The sequence below is a fragment of the Theropithecus gelada genome, chromosome 1 (assembly GCF_003255815.1).
Source record: "Theropithecus gelada isolate Dixy chromosome 1, Tgel_1.0, whole genome shotgun sequence".
Lineage (NCBI taxonomy): Eukaryota > Metazoa > Chordata > Mammalia > Primates > Cercopithecidae > Theropithecus > Theropithecus gelada.
The window spans coordinates 51,331,895-51,356,999 of NC_037668.1; the positions used below are offsets into that span (position 1 = coordinate 51,331,895).

General features: G+C 46.6%; 1 protein-coding gene and 1 non-coding gene across 3 annotated transcripts in view; one reads left to right on the forward strand and one right to left on the reverse strand.

Moving 5' to 3' along the window:
- Positions 1–380: 380 nt before the first annotated feature.
- The window catches only part of CNR2 (cannabinoid receptor 2), an 86,288-nt gene continuing 61,563 nt past the window's right edge, over positions 381–25,105 (reverse strand). For both annotated transcript variants that reach the window (XM_025360334.1, XM_025360263.1), the window contains one exon: positions 381–2,289. In XM_025360334.1, the coding sequence (XP_025216119.1) occupies positions 1,162–2,244 (1,083 nt within the window). In that variant the 5' untranslated portion in view covers positions 2,245–2,289 and the 3' untranslated portion in view covers positions 381–1,161. The remainder of the gene's footprint in view (positions 2,290–25,105) is intronic.
- Positions 9,055–9,155, forward strand: LOC112616534. The gene has a single exon (XR_003117660.1). It is a non-coding gene; the product is annotated as a small nucleolar RNA U13 (small nucleolar RNA).

Consider the following 25,105-nt stretch of genomic DNA (forward strand, 5'->3'; position numbering starts at 1 on the left):
ACAGGCACCTGCCACCATGCCCGGCTAATTTTTGTATTTTTAGTAGAGACAGGGTTTCACCATATTGGTCAGGCTGGTCTCAAACTCCTGACCTCAGGTGATCCACCCGCCTTGGCCTCCCGAAGTGCTGGGATTACAGGCGTGAGCTACCACGCCCGGCCCCTGGGATCTATAAAAGCATGGAGTTATATTCTAGCTGAGGTCAATGGACTGAAATGTCAGCCCCATACCTGGCATATAGGAAGGGCATTTCCCCTCCTCTCACTTGCTCTGCTTATTATATGTTATAGGGGTGTGGAGGAGGCAAGGGAGCTGAATTGGGGGCAGACGGGGGTACAGTTTGGGGATTTATACAATCTTTGTGAATATCTTCCTTTTTTTTAGAGTTAGGTTAGACCAGGACATGGCCTGTTTCCAGCAGCACCACCAGGACTGCTGCTGGAAGGACTTCAGAGGGTCAAGAAAATTCTCTGAAGATTTTTGTGTCTCAAGCGATCCCAGCCTCCTCTGTATTTCCAGGGACCTGAGGTTACAGGTGGGGATTATTAGAATATCAGAGAGGGTCCTCGCCCAAACAGCAGGATGCCCCAAACTGAAGGCTTGTCATTTATCTCTGAAAGAGGCAAGTCAACACTCTTAATCCTTATCATAGCATAGTTCTCGGTCCTCAGTGGCAAGGGTGACCTGAAAGTTGGGGCCTTTCATAACTCCAGAGCCAAGGAGGCCTTGACAATTAGGCAGGGAGAAGACCTGGATGTCCATCCCGTCTGATACCCTGACTTCCCAAGAGAACAACCCATTCTTCTCGGATTTCTCCCAAGTCCCTCATTGCTGGGCCTGGAGGCTCCCTCTGGCTCCTGTGGTCTCTGGAGGATGCAGGCACAAAGCCTGACCTGACTTGTACTGAGCCTGTCCCAGGCCCTTTGCATCTCGCCCACCTGGCTACTCCTCGTGGGCCCTACCTACCCAACAGACTGTGTGCAGGTGGGCAAGGCCAGGCTGCCTTCCAGGAGTCAGTTCCAACACTCATCAGCAAAAAGGGGTCCGTATCTAGGTGCCTGGGGCTGGTTCAAGTAAGAAGAGAGTGCCAAGACCCCTCTCTCTCCTCCAGGGAGTGAATTGATTTCTGACTTGAGTTGTTTAAATTGGGAAGAGGCCTCATCAGCAACTGGAGTGGTCTAGATCTCTGGAATCTGGCCACGGAGTGATTTTCCCATCAGCCTCTGTCTCGGTGACTGAGGACCTTGGGGCTTCTTCTTTTGCCTCCGACCCAAGGCCCCTCACACACTTCCTCCAGCGAGCCAGGCAGTGATGGGCAGAGGAGCGGATCTCCCTACTCCGCAGAGCGTAGATGACAGGGTTGACCATGGAGTTGACGAGGCACAACATGGAGCAGAAGGCAAAGGCCTTCTTGACCTGGTCGCTGAGCGTAGTGGCCAGGCTGTGGACCATGAGGGCCAGCACTGGGAACCAACAGATGAGGAGCACAGCCAGCACCAGCCCCAGGGTCTTGGCCAACCTCACGTCCAGCCTCATTCGGGCCATTCCTGGCACCTGCCTGTCCTGGTGCCCAGACAAACTGGCTACATGCTGATGGGCTTTCCAGAGAACATGCCCATAGGTGTAGATGATTCCGGAAAAGAGGAAGGCGATGAACAGGAGCCAGCCCAGCAGGTAGTCATTGGGGATCAGTGGGAAAAGCTCAGAGCAGGGCCTGGGACAGCAAGTCCATCCCATGAGCGGCAGGTAGGAGACCAGTGCTGAGAGGACCCACATGATGCCCAGGGTCACCAGTGCCCTCCCACGGGTGAGCAGAGCTTTGTAGGAGGGTGGGTAGCGCAGGCAGAGGTATCGGTCAATGGCTGTCAGCAGCAGGCTACCCACAGAGGCTGTGAAGGTCATGGTCACGCTGCCAATCTTCAGCAGGAAGACAGCCTTGGAATCCATACCATGGAAAACATGAAAATTCACAAAGCTGCATGCAAAGACCACACTGGCCAGGAAGTCGGCTCCAGCCAAGCTGCCAATGAACAGGTATGAGGGCTTCTGGCGGAGCCGGTGGGAGGACAGGATCAGATAGAGTACAGCCACGTTCTCCAGGGCACTTAGCAGGCCCAGAAGAGTGCACAACACGGCAATAGCTATCTTCTGGGGACCACTCAGGATCATGTAATCCTTCATAGGGTTGAAATCCAAGCCATTCTTGGAGCCATTGGCTATCTCTGTCACCCAGCATTCCTCCATGGGATGGGCCCTTCAGATTCCACTGAGCTTGTCTAGAAGGCTTTGCTGCAGTACAATGAGAAGAAGAAAATCTTTTTCAGTAAGCACAAGAATGACCTCTCCTGATAACTGACTGTAGCCAAGACTGCTACCTGTATGGATGGATTCTATGTTGGAAAATCAGTTTCTATTTTGTTTCCCTGTATTTTGCCCTTTCTCCAACCAAACGGGCAGCTGAATCTGTTCTGGCGGCCTCAGGGGAGGTATGTGGGAATGCAACAAGCAGAAGTGACCTGTAAGATTTTTGGCCTTCCATTTTCCAAAAGACTAATCCTAAGACTTCCTTTTGAAGCAAGAGAAATCCCAAAAGGTCAAAAGCAAGAGGAAATCAAAACCAAGAAGAAGTGGAATCTAGAGTGATAAGGTTGAGGTTTTTTTTGTTTGTTTTACATTTTGTTTTGTTTTGTTTTTTAATTTGCCAATTTTGACAAGTAAAGTACTGAAGTTTTAACAACCATTTGGGGATGGAAGATATGAATTTGGCTTCACATCAAGTGATGGGAAGAGAAACTACAGAAGATTAAACAATTTTTTAAAAATTATTTATTTATTTATTTATTTATTTATTTGTTTTTGAGACAAAGTCTTGCTCTGTCACCCAGACTGGAGTGCAGTGGTGTGATCTCTGCTCACTACAACCTCTGCCTTCCAGGTACAAGTGATTCTTCTGCCTCAGCCTCCCAAGTAGTTAGAACTACAAGTGCCCATCACACCCGGCTAATTTTTGTACTTGTAGCAGAGACTGGGTTTCGCCATGTTGGCCAGGCTGGTCTCAAACTCCTGATCTGAGGTGATCCACCCACCTCAGCCTCCTAAAGTGCAGGAATTACAGGTGTGAGCCACTGCGCCTGGCCAGAACATTTTATACTAGATAAAATATAGGAGTCCAGTTAAATTTGAATGTTGGCTGGGCATGGTGACTCACGCCTGTAATCCCAACACTTGGGGAGGCCGAGGTAGGCGGATTATGAGGTCAGGAGATTGAGAACATCCTGGTTAACATGGTGAAACCCCATCTTTACTAAAAATACAAAAAATTAGCCAGGCGTGATGGCAGGTGCCTGTAGTTTCAGCTACTTGGGAGGCTAAGGCAGAAGAATTGCTTGAACCCAGGAGGCAGAGGTTGCAGTGAGTCGAGATTGTGCCACTGCACTCCAGCCTGGGCGACAGAGCGAGACTTTTTCTCAAAAAAAATAAATAAATAAATAAAAAATAAAATAATAAAAATAAAAAATTTGAATGTCAATAAGAAGTAACTTTTTAGTATATGTCCCAAATATTGAAGAAAAAATCCTCAGGAATCTAAATATTGTATGGTTTATTATTAGACATTATTAGAAAGCAAACTAAACATTTATTTGGAGGGATTCACTTTATAAACAGGTTGTATAGGAGTACCACATATAAAGGCCCATGAAATTTAAGTTCACGGTGCAAAATGCGCAAGGAAACATGAGCAAGAGTCAGCAGAAATGTCAGACAGTAGAATTACACTTTCAAGAACTTTGTATAATTATTGGGTATACCTTATAAAAATATGTCTGATATAAAACAATAAAGAATTAAAAACATGAGTACAGAATGAGAGATTGTTTCTGGGTAGATCTGAAAAAGATTCAAGTAGAATTTCTGGAAGTGAAAAATAAAATCATTGCAAAAAGAAATCCTTAAGGGATGAATTAAAGAGCAAAACAGAACAACTGAAAAGCATTGACTTAGAAAGTAGATCTGGGGCTGGGCACAATGGCTTATGCCTGTAATTCCAGCACTTTGGGAAGCTGAGGTGGGCGGACTACCTGAGGTCAGGAGTTCGAGGCTGGCTAACAGGGTGAAACCCTGTCTCTACTAAAAACACAAAAATCAGCTAAGCATGGTGGTGGACACCTGTAATGCCAGCTGCTCAGGAGGCTGAAGCAGGAGAATCGCTTGAACCCAGGAGGTAAAGGTTGCAGTGAGCTGAGATCGCACCACTACATGGCAGCCTGGGTGATAAGAGTGAAACTCCATCTCAAAAAAAAAAAAAAAAAAGAATGTAGATCTGAAGAAATTTCTCACAATGCAGAACAAGGAGTGAAGTGATGGAAAATAAGAAAGAGAAGTTAAGAGACATGAAGGATTGAGCAAAAATGTTTATATCTCAGTGGAGTGTTAGAGTGGATAAACAGAGAAAATTGGTGGTGGGCAATAGTCAAAGAGGTAGTAGAAAAGAATTATCCATCCAGATGGGGCAACATGAAAAAACCCCATCTCTACAAAAAAAAAATACAAAAATTAGCTGGGCATGATGCGGCATGCCTATCGTCTCAGCTACTTGGGAGGCTGAGGTGGGAGGATCACTTGAGCCCAGGGAGGTCGAGGCTTCAGTGAGCCATGATTGTGCCATTGCACTATAGCCTGGGCAACAGGATGAGCCCCTGCCTCAACAACAAAAAAAGAATTATTCAGGATCCATGAAAAATAAGACTATTCAGATCTGGAAATCACAGAGAACCCCAAGCAGAATTTTTTTTTTTTTTTTTTTTTTTTTTGAGACAGAGTTCCCAGGTTCAAGTGATTCTCCAGCCTCAGCCTACTCACATAGCTGGGACTACAGGTGTGCACCACCATGCCCAGCTAATTTTTGTATTTTTAGTAGAAAAGGGGTTTTGCCATGTTGGCCAGGCTGGGCTTGAACTCCTGGCCTCAAGTGATATGCCCACCTTGGCCTCCCAAAGTGCTGGGATTATAGGCATGAGCCACCACGCCCAGCCCCAAGTAGAATTTTTAAAAACACATTCCATATTCATATATATCATGTAGCATACATATCAGAATACCAAAGACAAAGAAAAATATAGGGCAATAAGAATGAAAAGACAAATTACCTGTAAGAGAACTATAATTAATTTTAAGAGCAGATTTCTGAGTAGCCACAATAGAAGCCAAAAAGTAAAGAAAAAACTGTCAGTCTAGAATTTTATACCTGGCTAAACTATCATTCAAGAATGAAGTCCAAAAAGTTCAAAGAAAATTGTTCACTAACAGACCTTCACTGAAGGAACATCTAAAGAATGTGCATTTTATAAGGATATTCAACCCAAAGGGAAGAAAAGAAAGGCAAGAAAGAATAGTGAGTAAGTAGGTTGACAAATATATGAGTAAAGAAAAGCAAATGCCTTTATAAAACAATAATGATAATAGTGAGTAATTTACACCTGTAATTCCAGCACTTTGGGAGGCTGAGGCGGGATCACTTGAGGTCAGGAGTTTGAGGCCAGCCTGGCCAACATGGTGAAACCCATCTCTACTAAAAACACAAAAATTAGCCAGTTGTGGTGGCATGCACCTGTAGTCCCAGCTACTCAGAAGACTAAGGCAGGAGAATCGCTTGAACCTGGGAGGCAGGGGTTGCAGTGAGCTGAGATCATGCCACTGCACTCTAGCCTGGGTGACAGAATGAGACTCTGTCTCAAAAAACAAAACAAAACAAACAAAACAAAAGTGGAGATTGGGCACATGGCTCATGCCTGAAATCCTGGCACTGTGGGGAGTCCAAGGCAGGAGGGTTGCTTTAGCCCAGGAGTTCAAGACCAGCCTAAGCAGCATGGTAAAACCCATGTCTACAAGAAATAAAAATTTAGTCAGGCATGGTGACATATGCCTGTATTCCCAGTTACCTGGGAGGCTGAGGACAAAGGATTGCTTGAGCTCAGGTGGTTGAGGGTGCAGTGATCTACGATTGTGCCACCACACTCCAGCATGGGTGACAGAATGAGACTTTGTTTCAAACAAAAACAGAAACAAAGTAGAAATAAAATTGTGAATGACAAAAATGCAAGACAAGAAAGGGATGAACAAAGTTAAAGCTTTGTCTAGGAAGTGGGTAAAGACATTGATTAATTTTAGGCTTAAAAAAAAAACCAGGCATCATCTCTTATCTGGTTTACTGCAATAGCTTCCTAACTGGGTCCCCTGCTTTTAACCAGGCCCATTTCTAATCTAGTTTCAACACAGCAGTCAGGGTGATCCTTTAAAAATACAGGATCTTGTCATTCCTCTGTCCCAAACCTGCATAGCTCCCTAGTCCACTATGTAAAAGCCGAAGTCCTTAGTGTTATGGTCCCTTCTACTATGATTCCCTTGGTGACTCAGCTTTAGCCACATTGGCTTCTTAATCAGTCTTCTCTTCAGCCGCAGGTCCGTTCCCTCTTCCTCAATTACCTTTCCCTCAACATTGACTTGGCTTGCTCTCACCTTCTTTAAGTCTTTGCTCAGATCTTACTTTGTCAATGACACCTACCCTGACTACCCCATGTAATACCCTAACTCATCCCAACCTCCAACTCTTTTTTTTTTGAGATGGAGTTTTACTCTGTCACCTAGGCTGGAGTGCAGTGGCACAATCTCGACTCACTGCAACCTCTGCCTCCTGGGTTGAAGCCTTTCTCCTGCCTCAGCCTCCCCAGTAGCTGGGACTACAGGCGCATACTGCTATGCCTGGCTAATTTTTTGTATTTTTAGTAGAGATGGGGTTTCACCGTGTTAGCCAGGCTGGTCTCGATCTCCTGACCTCGTGATCTGCCCGCCTTGGCTTCCCAAAGTGCTGGGATTACAGGTATGAGCCACCACACCCAGCCCAACCTCCAGCTCTTTACACTGACCTATTCTTTATTTTTTCCATACCACTATCACCTTCTAATATATAAAATTCATTATTTTTAGTTTTTATTTTTTTTGAGATGGAGTTTTACTCTTGTCACCCAGGCTGGAGTGCAATGGCGCAATCTTGGCTCACTGCAACCTCTGCCTCCTAGGTTCAAGTGATTCTCCTGCCTCAGCCTCCTGAGTAGCTGGAATTACAGGCACCCACCACCAGGCCTGGCTTTTTTTTTTTTTTTGTATTTTTAGTAGAGATGGGGTTTCACCATGCTGGCCAGGCTGGTCTCAAACTCCTGACCTCAGGTGATCCACCCACCTCCACCTCCTAAAGTGCTAGGATCACAGGTGTGAGCCACCACACCCGGCCTATAATTTATATATGTAATTTAAATATAAATTAACATGTTATATATAATTTAAATATAATTATAAATATAAATTAATATAAAGTGATCCGTTATATAAAATTATATTCTGACTATATAAAATTTATTTAGAAATTAAGAATTAAAAGTCCAGGTACAGTGGCTCACACCTGTAATCCCAGCACTTTGGGAGGCCGAGGCGGGTGGATCATGAGGCGGGTGGATCACAAGGTCAGGAGATCGAGACCATCCTGGCTAACACAGTGAAACCTCATCTCCACTAAAAATACAAAAAAAATTTAGCTGGGCGTGGTGGCGGGCGCCTGTAGTCCCAGCTGCTCAGGAGGCTGAGGCAGGAGGATGGTGTGAACACGGGAGGTGGAGCTTGCAGTGAGCCGAGATCACACCACTGCACTCCAGCCTGGGCCACGGAGCGAGACTCCATCTCATTAAAAAAAAAAAAGAAAAAGGAATTAAGAATTAAGGCCGGGCGCGGTGGCTCACGCCTGTAATCCCAGCACTTTGGGAGGCCAAGGCAGGCGGATCACCTGAGGTCAAGAGTTAGAGACCAGCCTGGCCAACATGGTGAAACTCCATCTCCACTAAAAATACAAAAATCAGCTGGGCACGGTGGCAGGCACCTGTAATCCCAGCTACTCAGGAGGCTGAAGCAGGAGAATCACTTGAACCCAGGAGGCAGAGGTAGCAGTTAGCCGAGATTGTGCCATTGCCCTCCAGCCTGGGTGACAGAGCAAGACTCCGTCTCAAAAAATAATAAAAATAATAATAATTTTTAAAAATTACTGGTTGGGCATGGTGGCTCATGCCTGTAATCCCAACACTTTGAGAGGCCAAGGTGGGCAGATCACATGAGGCCAGGAGTTTGAGACCAGCCTGTCTCTAGTAAACCCCATCTCTACTAAAAATACAAAAATTAACCGGGCCTAGTGGTACACATCTGTAATCCCAGCTACTGAGGTGGCTGAGGCAGGCTAGGCACTTGAACCTAGGAGGCGGAGGCTGCAGTGAGCATCACTGCACTCTAGCCTGGGCAACAGAGTGAAACCCTGTCTCAAAAAAAGAAAAAAAATTACTAGGCTGGGCACGGTGGCTCATGCCCGTAATCCCAGCCCTTTGGAGGCCGAGGCGGGCAGATCACCTGAAGTTGGGAGTTCGAGATGAGCCTGACCAACATGGAGAAACCTCGTCCATACAAAATTACAAAAAATTAGCCGGGCATGGTGGTGCATGCCTGTGATTCCAGCTACTCGGGACGCTGAGGCAGGAGAATGGCTTGAACTTGGGAGGCGGAGGTTGTGGTGAGCCGAGATTGTGCCATTGCACTCCAGCCTGGGCAACAAGAGCGAAACCTGTCTTTAAAAAAAAAAAAAAAAAATCACTAACAAAGTTCATAGGTATGCGTTTTTGTTTTGTTTTGTTTTTCTTTTTTTGAGACAGAGTCTCACTCTGTTGCACCCAGGCTGGAGTGCAGTGGAGCAGTCTTGGCTCACTGCAACCTCCACCTCCTAGGTTCAAGTGATTTTCCTGCCTCAGCCTCCCAAGTAGCTGGGATTACAGGCGCCCACCACCACGACTGGCTAATTTTTTGTGTTTTTGGTAGAGATGGGGTTTCACCATATTGGCCAGGCTGGTCTCAAACTCTCCACCTCAGGTTATCCGCCCACCTTGACCTTCCAAAGTGCTGGGATTATAGGCATGAGCCACCATGCCCAGCCTCAGGTATGGATCTTTAAAAACACACCTCAGGATCCCTTTGTAATTCATAAGCATGATGACTGGTTTTCACACTCATGTGTGAGATGTTCCTCCCTCAAACCTATGATGACATTGTCATGTTACCAGCCGACGTGCGAAAAAAGGAAAAAAGACACACTTCTGAATAATTCATGGGTCGAAAAGTCGTAAAGGAGATTAGAAGATACTTGGCATTGAATGACTATGAAATTGTGAGACATTAAAATGTGTGAGATTCATATGAGTAGTATGCAAAGGGAAATTTACAGCTTTAAATGCTCATACCGTCAGACGCGGTGGCTCATGCCTGTAATCCCAGCACTTTAGGAGGCCAAGGCAAGTGGATCACCTGAGGTCAGGAGTTTCAGACTAGCCTAGCCAACATGGTGAAACCCTGTCTCTACTAAAAATACAAAAAAAAAAAAAAAAAAGTTAGCCAGCATGGTGGTCGGTGCCTGTAATCCCAGCTACTTGGGAGGCTGAGGCAGGAGAATTGCTTGAACCCAGGAGCCGGAGGTTTCAGTGAGTCAAGATCGCACCACTGCACTCCAGCCTGGGCAACAGAGCGAGACTCTGTTCTCAATAAATAAATTAATAATAAATGCTCATACTACAAGATTAAAAAGTCTCCAGAGCTCATCATGCAACTCATGAAATTAGAAGAAGGGCCATGGCATACATTCAAAGAAAGCAGAAGACAGAAATAATAAGAGCAGAAATTAATGACATGGCAAAACTACAGGGAAGAGAAAGAACTGACAAAGTCAAAGCTGGCTGTTTGAAAAGATTATAAAAATAGAGGACCACAGGCAAGATTAGTAAAGGAAAAAGGAGAGCAACCACAATGAAGAAAAATATAGGGCATGAAAGAGAAATGGTCAATAATCCTTTGAAAAGATGCATAACCTCAATAGTAGACAGAGAAATGTGTTTCACTCCCACCAGATTGGTAAAAAAGTAAGGCTGAAATACTGAGTGCTGGAGAAGACGTGAAGCCAAAAGAACTTTCATTGCGATGGGGTTGTAAGTTGGCACAGACACTTTGAAGAGCAGCTTGGCAAAATCCAGTTAAGTTGACAATACATCAACTGCAGTTCCAGGAGTATGTTCCGGAGGAACTTCCGCATATGTGTCCAGGGAGGCATGTACAAAAATGTTCTCTTTAGCATTTTTGAAATAGAAAAAAAAAACTTCTAAATGTCCATCAACTGGGAAATGGATAAGTAACTTGTAATATAGCCATACAAAGCAATACCATGAAGTGGTGAAAATGTGCCAACAATGATGAATCTTAAAAACACAGTAAGGCCGGGCGCGGTGGCTCAAGCCTGTAATCCCAGCACTTTGGGAGGCCGAGACGGGCGGATCACGAGGTCAGGAGATCGAGACCATCCTGGCTAACACGGTGAAACCCCGTCTCTACTAAAAAATACAAAAAACTAGCCGGGCGAGGTGGCGGGCGCCTGTAGTCCCAGCTACTCGGGAGGCTGAGGCAGGAGAATGGCATAAACCCGGGAGGCGGAGCTTGCAGTGAGCTGAGATCCGGCCACTGTACTCCAGCCTGGGCGACAGAGCGAGACTCCGTCTCAAAAAAAAAAAAAAAAAAAAAAACCACAGTGTTAGGCCTGGCGCAGTGGCTCATGATTGTAATCCCACTTGCAATCCTAGTACTTTGGAGGCCGAAGCAGGCAGATTGCCTGAGCTCAGGAGTTCGAGACCAGCCTGGGCAACACGGTGAAAACCTGTCTCTACTAAAATACAAAAAATAAGCCGGGCATGGCGGTGTGTGCCTGTAGTCCCAGCTACTCGAGAGGCTGAGGCAGGAGAATTGCTTGAAACCAGGAGGCAGAGGTTGTAGTGAGCTGAGATTGCACCACTGCACTCCAGCCTGGGTGACAGAGCAAGACTCCATCTCCAAAAAACAAACAACAAAAAAACAAAAACAAAAACAAACCCCACAGTGTTGGGCCAATCCCTTGTAAAGCATACTCCTTAAGGAGAGTTTAGAGGATTTACGAGTAGATAAAAGTGAAGAGAACTTGCAGGCAGCAATATAGCATTTTAGAGAATCGGGAGGGATTTCCCCAGACTGCACTTGAAAACCGAGCCTTGCCTGAGGCAAAAGGAAACATCTGTGCCTCTCTATAGACTATGTATTTTTCTTTCTTTCTTTCTTTCTTTTTTTTTTTTTTTTTGAGGCGGAGTCTCACTCTGTCGCCCAGGCTGGAGTGCAGTGGCACAATCTTGGCTCACTGCAACCTCTGCCTCCCGGGTTCAAGTGATTCTTATGCCTCAGCCTCCCGAGTAGCTGGGATTACAGGCATCTGTCACCATGCCCGGCTAATTTTTGTATTTTTAGTAGAGATGGGGTTGTTGGCCAGGCTGGTCTTGAACTCCTGACCTCAAGTGATCTGCGCGCCTTGGCCTCCCAAAGTGCTGGAACTAGAGGTGTGCAAGCCACCACACTCAGCTATGTATACTTTAGTGATTATTTTTCCTCAAAACATTAAATACTTAAACACTAAAGTAGTTACAATTGAAAAATTGAAAGTTAAGTGTATTAAAACTTAAAATATTACTTTACTATTATTATTTCAAATAGAGGCTAGGCATGGTGGCTTACACCTATAATCCCAGCACTTTGGGAGGCCAAGGCTGGCAGATCACTTGAGGTCAGGAGTTTGAGATCAGCCTGGCCAACATGGTGAAACCCAGTCTCCACTAAAAGTACAAAAAAAGAAAAAATCAATTAGCTGAGAATGGTGGATCACACCTGTATTCCCAGCTACTCCAGAGTCAGGCTCGAGAATCACTGGAATGCAGAAGGGGGAGGTTGCAGTGAGCCAAGATCGCGCCACTGCACTCCACCCTGGGCGACAAAAACTCTGTCTCAAAAAAAAAAAACCCAAAAAACAAAAAAACAAAAACAAAAACAAAAAACTGATATTTAAAATAGAGACCGGGTCTTGCTTGCTTGTTGCCCAGACTGGTCTTGAACTCCTGGCCTCAAGCAGTCCTCCCTCCTCAGTCTCTGAAACTGCATGAATTACCATGCCTGGCCCACAATATTATTTTATAAAGTTTAAAGATATATGTATTTTTAAAACTTCTTTAAAAATAAAAATTAAGAACATATATACAAATAGATTTTTTCTTTTGGAGACAGGGTGTGGCTGTTGCCTAGGCTGGAGTGCAGTGGTGCAATCATAGCTCACTGCAACCTCGAACTCCTGGCCTCAAGTGATCCTCCTTCCTTGCCCTCCCAAAGCTCTGGGATTACAGGTATGAGCCATTTGCACCTGGTCTGATCTAGTTGTTTAAGTATGAGAACTGAGCTGTGCTGTAAATGTGGCTTCTCTGAATTGAGATGGGCTATCGGTAGAAAATACACACTGAATTTTGAACAGAAGAATATAAAATACCTCAATAATTTTTTATATCAATGAGGTTGAGATGACAGTATGTTGGAATATATTGGGTTAAATAAAAATTTGTTTCACCAGTTTATTTTTATTTTTATTTTACTTTTTTGAGATGGAGTCTCGCTCTTGTGGCCCAGGCTGGAGTACAGTGGTGCGATATCGGCTCACTGCAACCTCCGCCTCCCAATTCAAGTGATTCTCCTGCCTCAGCCTCCTGAGTAGCTGGGATTACAGGCATGTACCACCATGCCCGGCTAATTTTTGTATTTTTAGTAGAGACGGGGTTTCACCATATTGGTCAGGCTGGTCTCGAACTCCTGACCTCAGGTGATCTGCCCGCCTCAACCTCCCAAAGTGCTGGGATTACAGGGGTGGTCCACCATGCCCGGCCTATTTTAAAAATTTTAAATATGTCTATGGAAATTTTTATTTTATTTTATTTTATTTATTTAATTTGAGACGGAGTCTTGCTCTGTCACCCAGGCTGGAGTGCAGTGGCCTGATCTTGGCTCACTACAAGCTCTGCCTCCCGGGTTCACACCATTCTCCTGCCTCAGCCTCCCGAGTAGCTGGGACTACACATGCCTGCCACCTCGCCTGGCTGATTTGTGTGTGTGTGTGTGTATGTTTAGTAGACAGGGGGTTTCACCGTGTTAGCCAGGATGGTCTCGATCTCCTGACCTTGTGATCTGCCTGCCTCAGCCTCCCAAAGTGCTGGGATTACAGGCATGAGGCATCGCGTCCAGCTGGAAAATTTTTTAATTATCCACGTGTCTCATAGCTTTGTGGGACAGCTCTAGACCCCAGGAGAGCTGCCTGCCAATCAGAACTCATTCCCCAGCCTGGCTCAGCTGGATGCCTCACAGGTCCCAAACAGTTCTGTTTTCTTGCCTCCATGCCTTTGCACCAGGGGTCTTTCCCTGGCCTACTTCCCTCCTGACCTCCCCTCTGGGCTCATGTCCTGCCTAGTAAAGCCTTCCCAGATCCCGCAGTCACACCTGAAGCGCCTGGCCCGCTCTGCATGTATGGTAACTGGTGCTGCACTGGTCTTTCACCTCAACTAGACCACTAACCACGCTGACCAACATTTGAATGGAATTTCAATTCCACAAAATATTTTTCACAGCCACCATCTAGTTTTTTGTTTTGTTTTGTTTTTGTTTTGTTGTTGTTGTTGTTGTTTTGAGACAGGGTCTCCCCCTGTCATCCAGGCTGGAGTGTAGTGGTGCAATCTCAGCTCACTGCAACCTCCACCTCCCCGGTTCAACCGATTCTTGTGCCTCTGCCTCCCAAGTAGCTGGGATTACAGGCACACACCACCATGCCCAGCTAACTTTTGTATTTTTAATAGAGACAGGGTTTCACCATGTTGGCCAGGCTGGTCTCAAACTCCTGACCTCAAATGATCCACCCGATTCAGCCTCCCGAAGTGCTGGGATTATAAGCGTGAGCCACCGCACCCGGCCGACCATCAAGCTTAATCCCCACAACTCTATCATATTAGACTTATGCTTATTGCTATTTCACAGATAATAAAAGCTCGACAATGTTAAAGCATTGGGCTGAGGCCACACGGCTTGTTGAGGTCAGACCTAAGGCTTTATTATTTCTGGACCTTTAGTGGCTCAGCACAATGCCTGCTGCATAGTAGGTGCTCAAAAACTTTTTTTTTTTTTTTTGAGACAGAGTCTCACTCTGTTGCCCGGGCTGGAGTGCAGTGGCGAGATCTCGGCTCACTGCAACCTCTGCCCTCTGAGTTCAAGCGATTCTCCTGCCGCAGCCTCCCGAGTAGCTGGGATCACAGGCATCTGCCACCGCGCCTGGCTAATTTTTTGTGTTTTTAGTAGAGATGGGGTTTCACCATCTCGGCCAGGCTGGTTTTGAACTCCTGACCTCGTCATCCACCTGCCTCGGCCTCCCAAAGTGCTGGGATTACAGACATGAACCACCATGCCCGGCTTCAAAAACTATTAACTGAGGCTGGGTGCAGTGGCTCACACCAGTAATCCCAGAGCTTTGGGAGACTGAGATGGGAGGATCCCTTGAGCCCGGGAGTAGGAGGCTGCAGTGAGCTATGGTCATGCCACTGCACTACAGCCTGGTTGACAGAGAAAGACCCCCATGTTAACAAAAAAACAAACAAACAAAAAACCCTATTAATTAATGAAATCTACTTGGATGGAAAGGGGTTGTCTTGAATAGCACAGACCCCAAGTATGAGTGTGAGGGAGATGTAGGTTTAAATCCTAGCCGGTGACCTCATTCAAAATACCCAGTGCCTCGGTCTTCTCATTTCTCATCTGTAAAATGGGATTTTCTGAGTATTTAAATAAATTACTATAATACATGGAAGTGCTCATTGTTGCCATTATTATTATTCTTAGGCACATCTTCAAATGGGGCTAGTTCACCTACTCTGTGAGGTTGCTAAGAATAATATGCCTGGGCCGGGTGCGGTGGCTCACACCTGTAATCCCAGCACTTTGGGAGGCCGAGGCGGGTGGATCATGAGACCAGGAGTTTGAGGCCAGTTTGGCCAACATGGTGAAACACCGTCTCCACTAAAAATACAAAAATTAGCCAGGCGTGGTGGCATGCGCCTGTAATCCCAGCTACTCAGGAAGCTGAGGCAGGAGAATCGCTTGAACCCGGGAGGTGGAGGTTACCATGAGCTGAGATTGTGCCACTGCACTCCAGCCTGGGTGACAAAGTGAGAATCTGTCCCAGAAAAAAAAAAAGGGATCCGGGCATGGTGGCTCACACTTGTAACCCCAGCACTCTGGGAGGCTGAGGCCGGCAGATCACAAGGTCACGAGTTTGAGACCAGCCTGGCCAACATTGTGAAACCCCGTCTCTACTAAAAATACAAAAATTAGCTGAGGGCATGGTGGCGCGCGCCTGTAATCCCAGCTACTCAGGAATCTGAGGCAGGAGAATCGGTTGAACCCAGGAGGTGGAGGTTGCAGTGAGCCAAGATTGTGCCACTGCACTCCAGCCTGGGCAACAGAGCGAGACTACATTTCAAAAAAAAAAAAAAAAAGAATAATATGACTGGAGCACTATAAGAGCTCAATAAATGTCAGTCCTTTTTATAACCCAACGACTTTAAAAGTTTTAAGAGGAAGGTGCTTTTTACAATCTGCGTGACCCCTGTTTATAACAGGTAGATATGGCCCTGTCTGGAAGCCAGGGGTTCTGACTCCAAAAGGGATTTCTATCTGTCCAAAGTGAAGACAGGGAGCTGGGTTTCCTATTGCTCTGTGCGTTCTGATGTTGCCTTGTTAAGACCTGCATCCAAACGCCCCTATTTCCTGCCCTTACCTACTTTGGATAATAACCATACGTGTTGGTGGCCATGCCGGGCCTAGGTGAGGCCCAAAGCCAGCCACGCCCCCCCTGCAGTATCCCTCTTCTAGGCTGGATTCTACATGGAGTAAGCCCTATCTTGACTGCAGGGGGCTTCATATCACCTATGTCCTTTCTTCAAGGCAGCCCAGGTTCCTCTAGGAACAGATTGAAAAACCTCTCTTCTAATCCAACGCCATCATTTTGCCATCCAGAAAATCGTCCAAGAATGGGGACGTAATTTGCCTAAGGTCACCCAACATATGAGCAGCAGAGCTGCAATTATCCACATATCCCGAGGCACAAGGCAAAACTCCTGTGCAGTAGGCATAGAGATGGCCCTATGCAGAGAAGTTGGAGATAGACACCCTTTGTGGGTTTTCTTGTTTTTGTTTTGTTTTGTTTTGTTTTGTTTGTTTTTGAGGCAGAGTCTTGCTCTGTCGCCCAGGCTGGAGTGCAGTGGCACGATCTCGGCTCACTGCAACTTGTGCCTCCTGGGTTCAAGTGATTCTCCTGCCTCAGCCTCCCAAGTAGCTGGGATTACAGGTGCACACCACCACACCTGGTTAATTTTTTAATTTTTAGTTGAGACAGGGTTTTGCCATGTTAGCCAGGCTGGTAATTTTTGTTGAGTGGTGTCAAGGTCACACCTGAGCTCAGACAGAAAAAGGTGCCAGCTCACCTCTCCATCCTGGTCACTAAGGAGTGGCAGACAGTGTAAGCCTTCCTCAGCTCCCATGTCCTCACCTGGCTACTTCTGAAAGTTTCCAGCTCAGGGGGCTAAGAGGTCCCCTGCAACCCTGCTAGGAACCCCCTGCCCCATCCCCTGCCACCCAGGGACTCTCTTCCCTTGTTTCCCTTGGAAAACAGCCTCTTCCAGTCAGGAAATGGCTTACCCCATGTAGAATCCAGCGTAGAAGAGGGATGCTGGGGCTGATGGAGGCTGACTTCAGGTCTTATCTAGGCCTGGCATGGCCACCAATATGTGTGGTTATTATCCAAAGTAGGTAAGGGCAAGAAATGCAGGCATTTGGATGCAGGTCTTAACAAGCCAACATCTGACAATGGGATGCACAGAGCAACAGGAAACCCAGCTCCCTGTCTTCCCTTTGGACAGATATAAATCCCTTTTGGAGTCAGAACCTCTGGCTTCTAGACAGAGCCTTTTTCCAGGGCGAAGACTGTCTGAACATCCAGCACAGAGATGAAGTAGGAAATTAAGAAAATAACAGAATAATGGTATAAGTAATAATAGTAAAAATTATAGTAATAGTAAAAAAAAAAAAAAGCTCATAAAATGAATTGCTATATTAACCAAGGCTAAAAAAAAATTTACACAGCCCCCCCAAAGTTAAAATAAAATTAACTGTCTGTCCCAAGAAACATTAACCATATCTACCCTCCACATATTTTGTAGGCTTCATAAACTCCTGTTTCTTTCTCCCCTGCACAGCTGCAAGGTCACAAGACAAATAAAGATAAACTACAAACCAAGTTTTCCCAGAGATGTAAGACATGTTGCAAAAGTGTCACAACAGCCTTTATTCGTGCTTCTGTAAGCTTGCTTCCTACTTCACATAATGCCTGCCTCAAAATGCTTAAAGGGGACTGATTTTCTTTGTCCTGGGCTCAGACTTTCAGAACACATGTCCGCTGAGCCGGTGTACACCTTAAATAAACACTTTCCTGCCCTTGTTCGGTCTCTCTGGTTCCTTAATTTCCTGCAACAGAGACAGACTTAGTGTTTGCCACAGTGAACAGTGTTCTAGTTCTGCCTCTGCCATGGCTCGTCAGATGACTTTGGGCAAGTCCCTTCAACATTCTGAGCCCCTTTTCTCATCTGTAAAATGACAGTAACAATACCTGTGCCATTCTCCTTGAGATGCCAAATGGGCTGATGACCTCCATCATAGCTTCTTACCCTGGGTCCACGGGTAGGCTTTGATGAGGGTATCGGTCCGTTCGAGGCATATTTAAGACTTTATGTCTGTGCCTGTTTTGGTTGGGGGGAGAAGGATTCACACTTTTTTATCAGTGTGCCAGCAGAGTTCTGAATATTAAGAATCACTGATGCATGCAAAAACATTTTGTGATCTGATGCTGTACAGATGTAAGAGGAAAAGAGAAGCGGGAGTCTTTCTGAACCTATTTTGGGTTATCTGATTAAAAAAGAAAAAAGGCCAAGGGCGGTAACTCACGCCTGTAATCCCAGCACTTCGGGAGGCTGAGGCGGGCAGATCACTTGAGGTCAGAAGTTAGAGAAGACCAGCCTGCCCAACGTGGTGAAACCCCATCTCTACTAAAAAATACAAAAAGTAGCCGGGAGTGGTGGCAGGTGCCTGTAATCCCAGCTACTCAGGAAGCATGAGAATCACTTGAACCCAGGAGGCAGAGGTTGCAGTGAATTGAGATTGCGCCACTGCACTCCAGCCTGGGCAACAGAGCCAGATTCAGTCTCAAAAAAAAAAAAAAAGAAGAAAACAAAAGTGAACCACCGTGACCAAGTGCTTTCTTCACCTAACAAACATACCACTGTTCAGAAACCACATGACACTTCCCACAGGGAGCATCCATGGTGGGGTTGGTGTTACGGGCTGTAGCCTAGAGCCTGGCTCATACTGAGCATCTGGGAAGGGAACCTTGGGACCTGAGAAACTGCTCAGAAAAGGTGTGCCTGGGGGTTTTGCTGACCTGAAGTGAAAGCTTGAAGTGAAAGAAGCCACAGTAGTAGCTGGCCCCACGTTGCTGCTATATTTAAATCTCTCAGAGCTGGAGGCAAGGAGGAGAATGATGTCCTGCCTGTGGCTACCACACCTACAGTGGGAAGCTGAGATTTGATGCCGCAAGCCTCATCATTTTTATCCCCAAATGGGAGTAGGGAGGCCTAGGTTCTTTGCCTTGTCCTGCTACTGAGTGACTTTGGGCAGGTCCCTTTTCCTATCTAAGGCCTTTCTTTTCTTTAATTTTTATTTTAAAAATATAAATAGGGTCTTGCTATGTTGCTCAGGCTGGTCTCAGACTCCTGGCCTCAAGCAGTCCTTGCACCTCAGCCTCCCAAAATGTTGGGATTATAGACATGAGCCACCTTGCCTGACCATCTGGGCCTTTCTTTTCTCGTCTTCAAAGCAGTTGGATTGATGGGGGTGATTCCCAAGGTCTCCTCCAGGAAACTTAGCATGTTGGATCACAATGTCACAGGTTTGGGAACCAGACCTTCCTGGATTAAAATCCAGCTCTTCAACTTTCAGGCTGTGTGACCTTAGGCAAGTTACTGCACCTCTCTGAGCTTCTGTTTCATTCATTTGTAAACTGGGAGAAATACTATCCATATCACATTATTATACAGATTAATGATAGAAGTTTACCAAATTCATGGCACTGTACCTGGTTTACAGTAGCTATCTAATCAAAGGCAGGAGATGCTTAATAGAGTTAGTTTATAGGATTCTTACAGGATTCTGTGCCAGGCATGGGTGCTCATGCCTGTAATCCCAGCACTTTGGGAGGCAGACAGGTGGATCACTTGAGCCCAGGAGTTCGAGACCAGTCTGGCCAACATGGTAAAACCCTGTCTCTACAAAAAATACAAAAATTAGCTGGGCACAGTGGTGCATGTCTGTAGTAGTCCCAGCTACTGGGGGGACTAAGGCAGGAGAATCACTTGAGCCCAGGAAGTCAAGGCTGCAGTGAGCAGTGATTGTGCCCCTGTGCTCTAGCCTCGGCTACAGAGTGAGACCCAGTGTCAAAAAAAAAAAAAAAAGAAGAAGAAGAAGCAAAAAAAGGATTCTGTTGTCCAGTCATGCCTCACCTTCGCCTGAGAGCTGAGGCAGATAGAACCATCCCTACCGGCTGGGCGCGGTGGCTCAAGCCTGTAATCCCAGCACTTTGGGAGGCCGAGACGGGCGGATCACGAGGTCAGGAGATCGAGACCATCCTGGCCGACACGGTGAAACCCCGTCTCTACTAAAAAATACAGAAAACTAGCCGAGCGAGGTGGCGGGCGCCTGTAGTCCCAGCTACTTGGGAGGCTGAGGCAGGAGAATGGCGTGAACCTGGAAGGCGGAGCTTGCAGTGAGCTGAGATCCGGCCACTGCACTCCAGCCTGGGCGGCAAAGCGAGACTCCGTCTCAAAAAAAAAAAAAAAAAAAAAAAGAACCATCCCTACTTACTCTCGGCTGACACTTTGCCACCACTGAGGACAAACCACCACATTTTGGAAAACTTGTTCAACCTGCAAGAATGATCCATCAGAAACAGACCTGCTGGGCAAGGTGGTTCATGCCTATAATCCCAGCACTTTGGGAGGCTGAGGCGGGCAGATCACCTGAGGTCAGGAGTTTGAGACCAGACTGGCTAACATGGTGAAACCCCATCTCTATTAAAAATACAAAATAAGCAGGGTGTGGTGGTGCACTCCTGTAATCCCAGCTACTCGGGTGGCTGAGGCAGGAGAATTGCTTGAATCCAGGAGGTGGAGGTTGCAGTAAGCCGAGATCACGCCACTGCACTCCAGCTTGGGCAACAAGAGTGAGACTCTGTCTCAAAAAAAAAAAAAAAAAAAAAGAAATAGACCAAAGTGACCCTCTTGACCTGCTTCCGAGCTGGCTGTGCCCCTGCTGCTGTGTTCAGCCATGGGGCTTTCCTTCCACCTTTCTTCTCCTAGTGCCCCCTCTGTTCTTCTTATTCTTTTTTTTTTTTTTTTTGGATACAGATTGTTGTTCTGTTGCCCAGGCTGGAGTGCAGTGGTGTGATCTCAGCTCACTGCAACCTCAACTTCCCAGGTTCAAGCGATTCTCGTGCCTCAGCCACCCAAGTAGCTGGGATTACAGGCGTGAGCTACCACACCTGGTTAATTTTTGTATTTTTAGTAGAGACAGGGTTTCACCACGTTGGCCAGCCTGGTCTCGAACTCCTGACTTCATGTGATCTGCCCACCTCCCAAAGTGTTGAGATTACAGGCGTGAGCCACTGCGCCTGGCCTCCCTCTGTTCTTTGTAGCCCTTGATTGCAGTTGCAATAAAGTTTTCCGGAGTTTGGGACTGTAGACTGTGGGTTTTTTTGACCAAATCTTTTGTGTGTGTGTGTGTGTGTGTGTGTGTGTGTGTGAACCTATGAATTATATTGAAAGCCCAAATCAGCCAGGCATGGTGGCTCACACCGTAATCCCAGCACTTTGGGAGGCTGAGGCAGGCAGATCACCTGAGGTCAAGAGTTCGAGACCAGCCTGGCCAACATGGTGAAAACCCACCTCTACTAAAAATACAAAAGTTGGCCAAGTGTGGTGGTGGGTGCCTGTAATCCCAGCTACTTGTGAGGCTGAGGCAGGAGAATTGCTTGAATCCGGGAGGCAGAGGTTGCACCGAGCCGAGATCGCACCACTGCACTCCAGCCTGGGCAACAAGAGCAAAACTCCGTCTCAAAAAAAAAAAAAAAAAAAAAAAGAAAGCCCAAATCTTACCTCTTTTTACTCTTTTTATAACTACTTTGATATCAAAACCCACCTCCTCCAAGAAGTATTCTCTGGTGTCCCCTTGTTCTTACTGTACAGACCACACAGACCACTGTCTACCTTGTATTATTTGTGTCCGTTCCACATCTTACTTCCTGGACTGTGAGCTCCTAGTCTTGAGAGCAGTATCTGGGTCTGGGAGTGGAGTCATCTTTGTATCCCACTTGCCCAAAAAAGTGTCTCCTAGCAAAGTGGTAGCCCCACAGTGGACTCTCGGTGGAGGTCTTTTGATGAGGAGCCAGAGCTGAGCAGAGCGGTCTTGGGGAGCCGGAACTCAGCCTAGCCAGGCAAGGCAATTTGATGGCCTCAAGCTTCCACTCCTCAATCCCAAGCCCATGGCAGACACTTCTCACCACTCCAAGTCCTCCTGTCCCCTGAGCCTCACAGTACTTCTCACCCTAGTGCTCCTGGCCCGGAGAAGCAGACTTGCAGAAAGAGGTTGGAACCACAAGCAGCAGCCCTGAAGCAGAGTGTGAACTAGAAGGATGGTGCCTGCCCGGGCTCTTGACCTTGTGAACAGACCACACTCCTAAAATGGGTTTGGCAGGGGAGGTGGGACAGCACTGGGCAGGGAAGGAACTTAAAATCTCTCGAGTGATATAGGTCCCAGGAGAGGTTTATTGATATAAGGCAAAATATGGAAGCTTTCCTAGAGGAGAGATGAAAAGGGCTGGCAAAGGAGTTGTTCCCGAGTCAATTCCTTTAATAAATTCCTCCTGGGGTTTCCAGCACCCGAACTGGCATGAAGCCTGGCACAAAGTAAGCACTTACAAATTTAAAATGGATTTGTAGAATCAATGAACGTCTATTAGGAGAAAAGCAGGCTTCTTCAGACCCACTTCTGTGCTGCTTTTTCCGTCGGCTGCCAGCAAGCCCAGAGCTAAATGCAATGTGGAAGTGCAGTCACGGGGCCATTCAAGGTCAGTTCCTGATTTATTTATTACTCCTTTTCGTGGTTTCTAATGCTTTGCTTTTATTTTAACTGCCCCAATTTAAAATGTAGCCACCTCTAGTCTTTTTAGGAAGAATATGTAGGCCGGGCGCCATGGCTCATGCTGTAATCGCAGCACTTTGGGAGGCCAAGGCAGGCGGATCATTTGAGGTAAGGAGTTAGAGACCAGCCTAGCCAACATGGTGAAACCCTGTCTCTACTAAAACTACAAAAATCAGCCAGGAGTGGTGGTGGGTGCCTGTAATCCCAGCTACTCGAGAGGCTGAGGCAGGAGAATCACTTGACCCCGGGAAATGGAGGTTGCAGCGAGCAGAGATTGGGTCGCGCCATTGCACCCCAGCCTGGGCGACAGAGGGAGACTGTCACAAGCACACACACACACAGGGAAATAATGTGTAATGTATAGGTTAAGAGCAAAGGATTGTTATTAAGGTCTTCTATCTATAGTTCCTTTCTCAAATGTCTATGGGTTATCAGAGAAACTCAGTCTTCCCTGTGGGGCTGAAGGATCCCATCCCCAGCCTGCTGTCCACTCACCAATCATCATCCCCACCCAGGCTGTCTAGATTCACTCAGTCTCCCTGGACCTTTCCTGGACCTTCCTTCTGCATCGTCATCTCTAGCCTCTCTCCTGGGCAGAGTTGAGCTAAACGATGTCTGAGGCCTCTTTCCACTTTAGTCAAGGTTAAGTGCCACAGCTTTAGAAGGAAACATCACTGAGTTCAAATCTCAGGTCAGCCACTGGTAGGCTGTGTGACCTTGGGGAAAGTTACTCAAACTCTCTGAGCTTCAGTTTCTTCCTCTGTAAATGGGGAAACTAATCCCTATGTTCTGTATGTGCAGATTAAATAATTATTTAAAAATAATTTAAGCAGGAGCTTGGTTGCCTGATTGAACTATCAGGAGTGGTGGATGTGGTGGAAAGAAAAGGGTCCGGAGTTCGGAATCTCAGGTGCTCAGGGTTTGAACCCCGGCTCTGGCACCAGCTGGCTCTATCTGGAAGCCACCTACTCTCTCTTGTTCCAGTATTGCCATCTGAAAAGAAGACTTGGGGATAACCATGAGTGCTTGGCACTGTGCTAGTACTTTCTACACATTATCTCATTTAAATCTCAAAACAAGCCTTCAAGAATCTTATTGTTATTATTTTCCATATTTTATAGATGAAGAAATTGGGGCTCAGGAATGTTAAGAAACTTTCTGGGGGCTGGGTACCGTGGCTCATACCTGTAGTCCCAGCACTTTGGGAGGCTGAGGTGGGCAGATCACCTGAGCCCAGGACTTAGAGACCAGCCTGGGTAATGTGAAACTCCATGTCTACAAAAACTACAAAAATTAGCTGGGCGTGGTGTTGTGTGCCTGTAGTCCCAGTCACTCAGGAAGCTGAGGTGCGGGATCGCTGGAGCCCAGGAGATTGAAGCTGCAGTGAGCCATGATTGCACCACTGCACTCCAGCCTAGGTGACAGAGCAAGACCCTGTCTCAAATTTAAAAAAAGAAGAAGAAAGAGACTGGGCACAGTGGCTCGCGCCTGTAATCCCAGTACTTTGGGAGGCCGAGGCAGGTGGATCACCTGAGGTCAGGAGTTCAAGACCAGCCTGACCAACATGGGGAAACTTCATCTCTACAGTAAAAAATACAAAAGTAGCTGGGCATGGTGGCTCGCCTGTAATCCCAGCTACTCGGGAGGCTGAGGCAGGAGAATCACTTGAACTTGGGAGGTGGAGGTTGCAGTGAGCTGAGATCATGCACTGCAGCCTGGGCAACAAAAGTGAAACTCTGTCTCAAAAAAAAAAAAAGAAAAGAAAAAAATGAAAGAAGAAAGAAAGAAGGAAGGAAGGAGGGAAGGAAGGAAGGAAGGAAGGAAGGAAAAGAAACTTGGCCAGGTGCAGTGGCTAACACCTGTAATCCCAGCACTTTGGAAGGCCAAGGAGGGTGGATCACTTGAGGTCAGGAGTTCGAGACCAGCCTGGCCAACACGGTGAAACCCCATCTCTATTCTAAATTTTAAAAAATCAGCCAGGCAGCAGAATCACTTGAACCTGGGAAGCAGAGGCTGCAGTGAGCCAAGATCCTGACACTGCACTCCAGCCTGGGCAACAGAGTAAAACTCTGTCTCAAAAAAAAGGAAGAAAGAAAGAAAGAAACTTGCTGGGGACATCGGGAATCCATGCTCTTGTCCATTTCTTTGAAAGCCTAGGATCCCATCCAGTTGCTTTGCTTTCTCCCCTCCCATCTCCAAACAAATACTTGGTAAATTAACTGACTAATTAGAAATCTGCAACACTGCCGGGCACAGTGGCTCATGCGTGTAATCCCAGCACTTTGGGAGGCTGAGGCAGGCGGATCACCTGAGGTCAGGAGTTTGAGACCAGCCTGTCCAACATGGCAAAACCCGTCTCTACTAAAAATACAAAAAAATTAGCCAGGCATGGTGGCATGTGCCTATAATCCCAGCTACTTGGGAGGCTGAGGCAGGAGAATTGCTTGAACCTGGGAGGTGGAGGTTGCAGTGACCCAAGGTCACGCCACTGCACTCCAGCCTGGGTGACAGAGCAAAACTCCATCTCAAAAAAAAAAAAAAAAAAAAGAAAGAAAGAAAAGAAATCTGCCAACAGGACAGTTTTGTTGAGTCTTTTTCAAATATCTTCTTCCTCTTTCGGCCGGGTGCGGTGGCTCACGCCTGTAATCCCAGCACTTTGGGAGGCTGAGACAGGCGGATCACGAGGTCAGGAGATCAAGACCATCCTGGCTAACACGGTGAAACCCCGTCTCTACTAAAAAATACAAAAAACTAGCCGGGAGAGGTGGCGGGCGCCTGTAGTCCCAGCTACTCG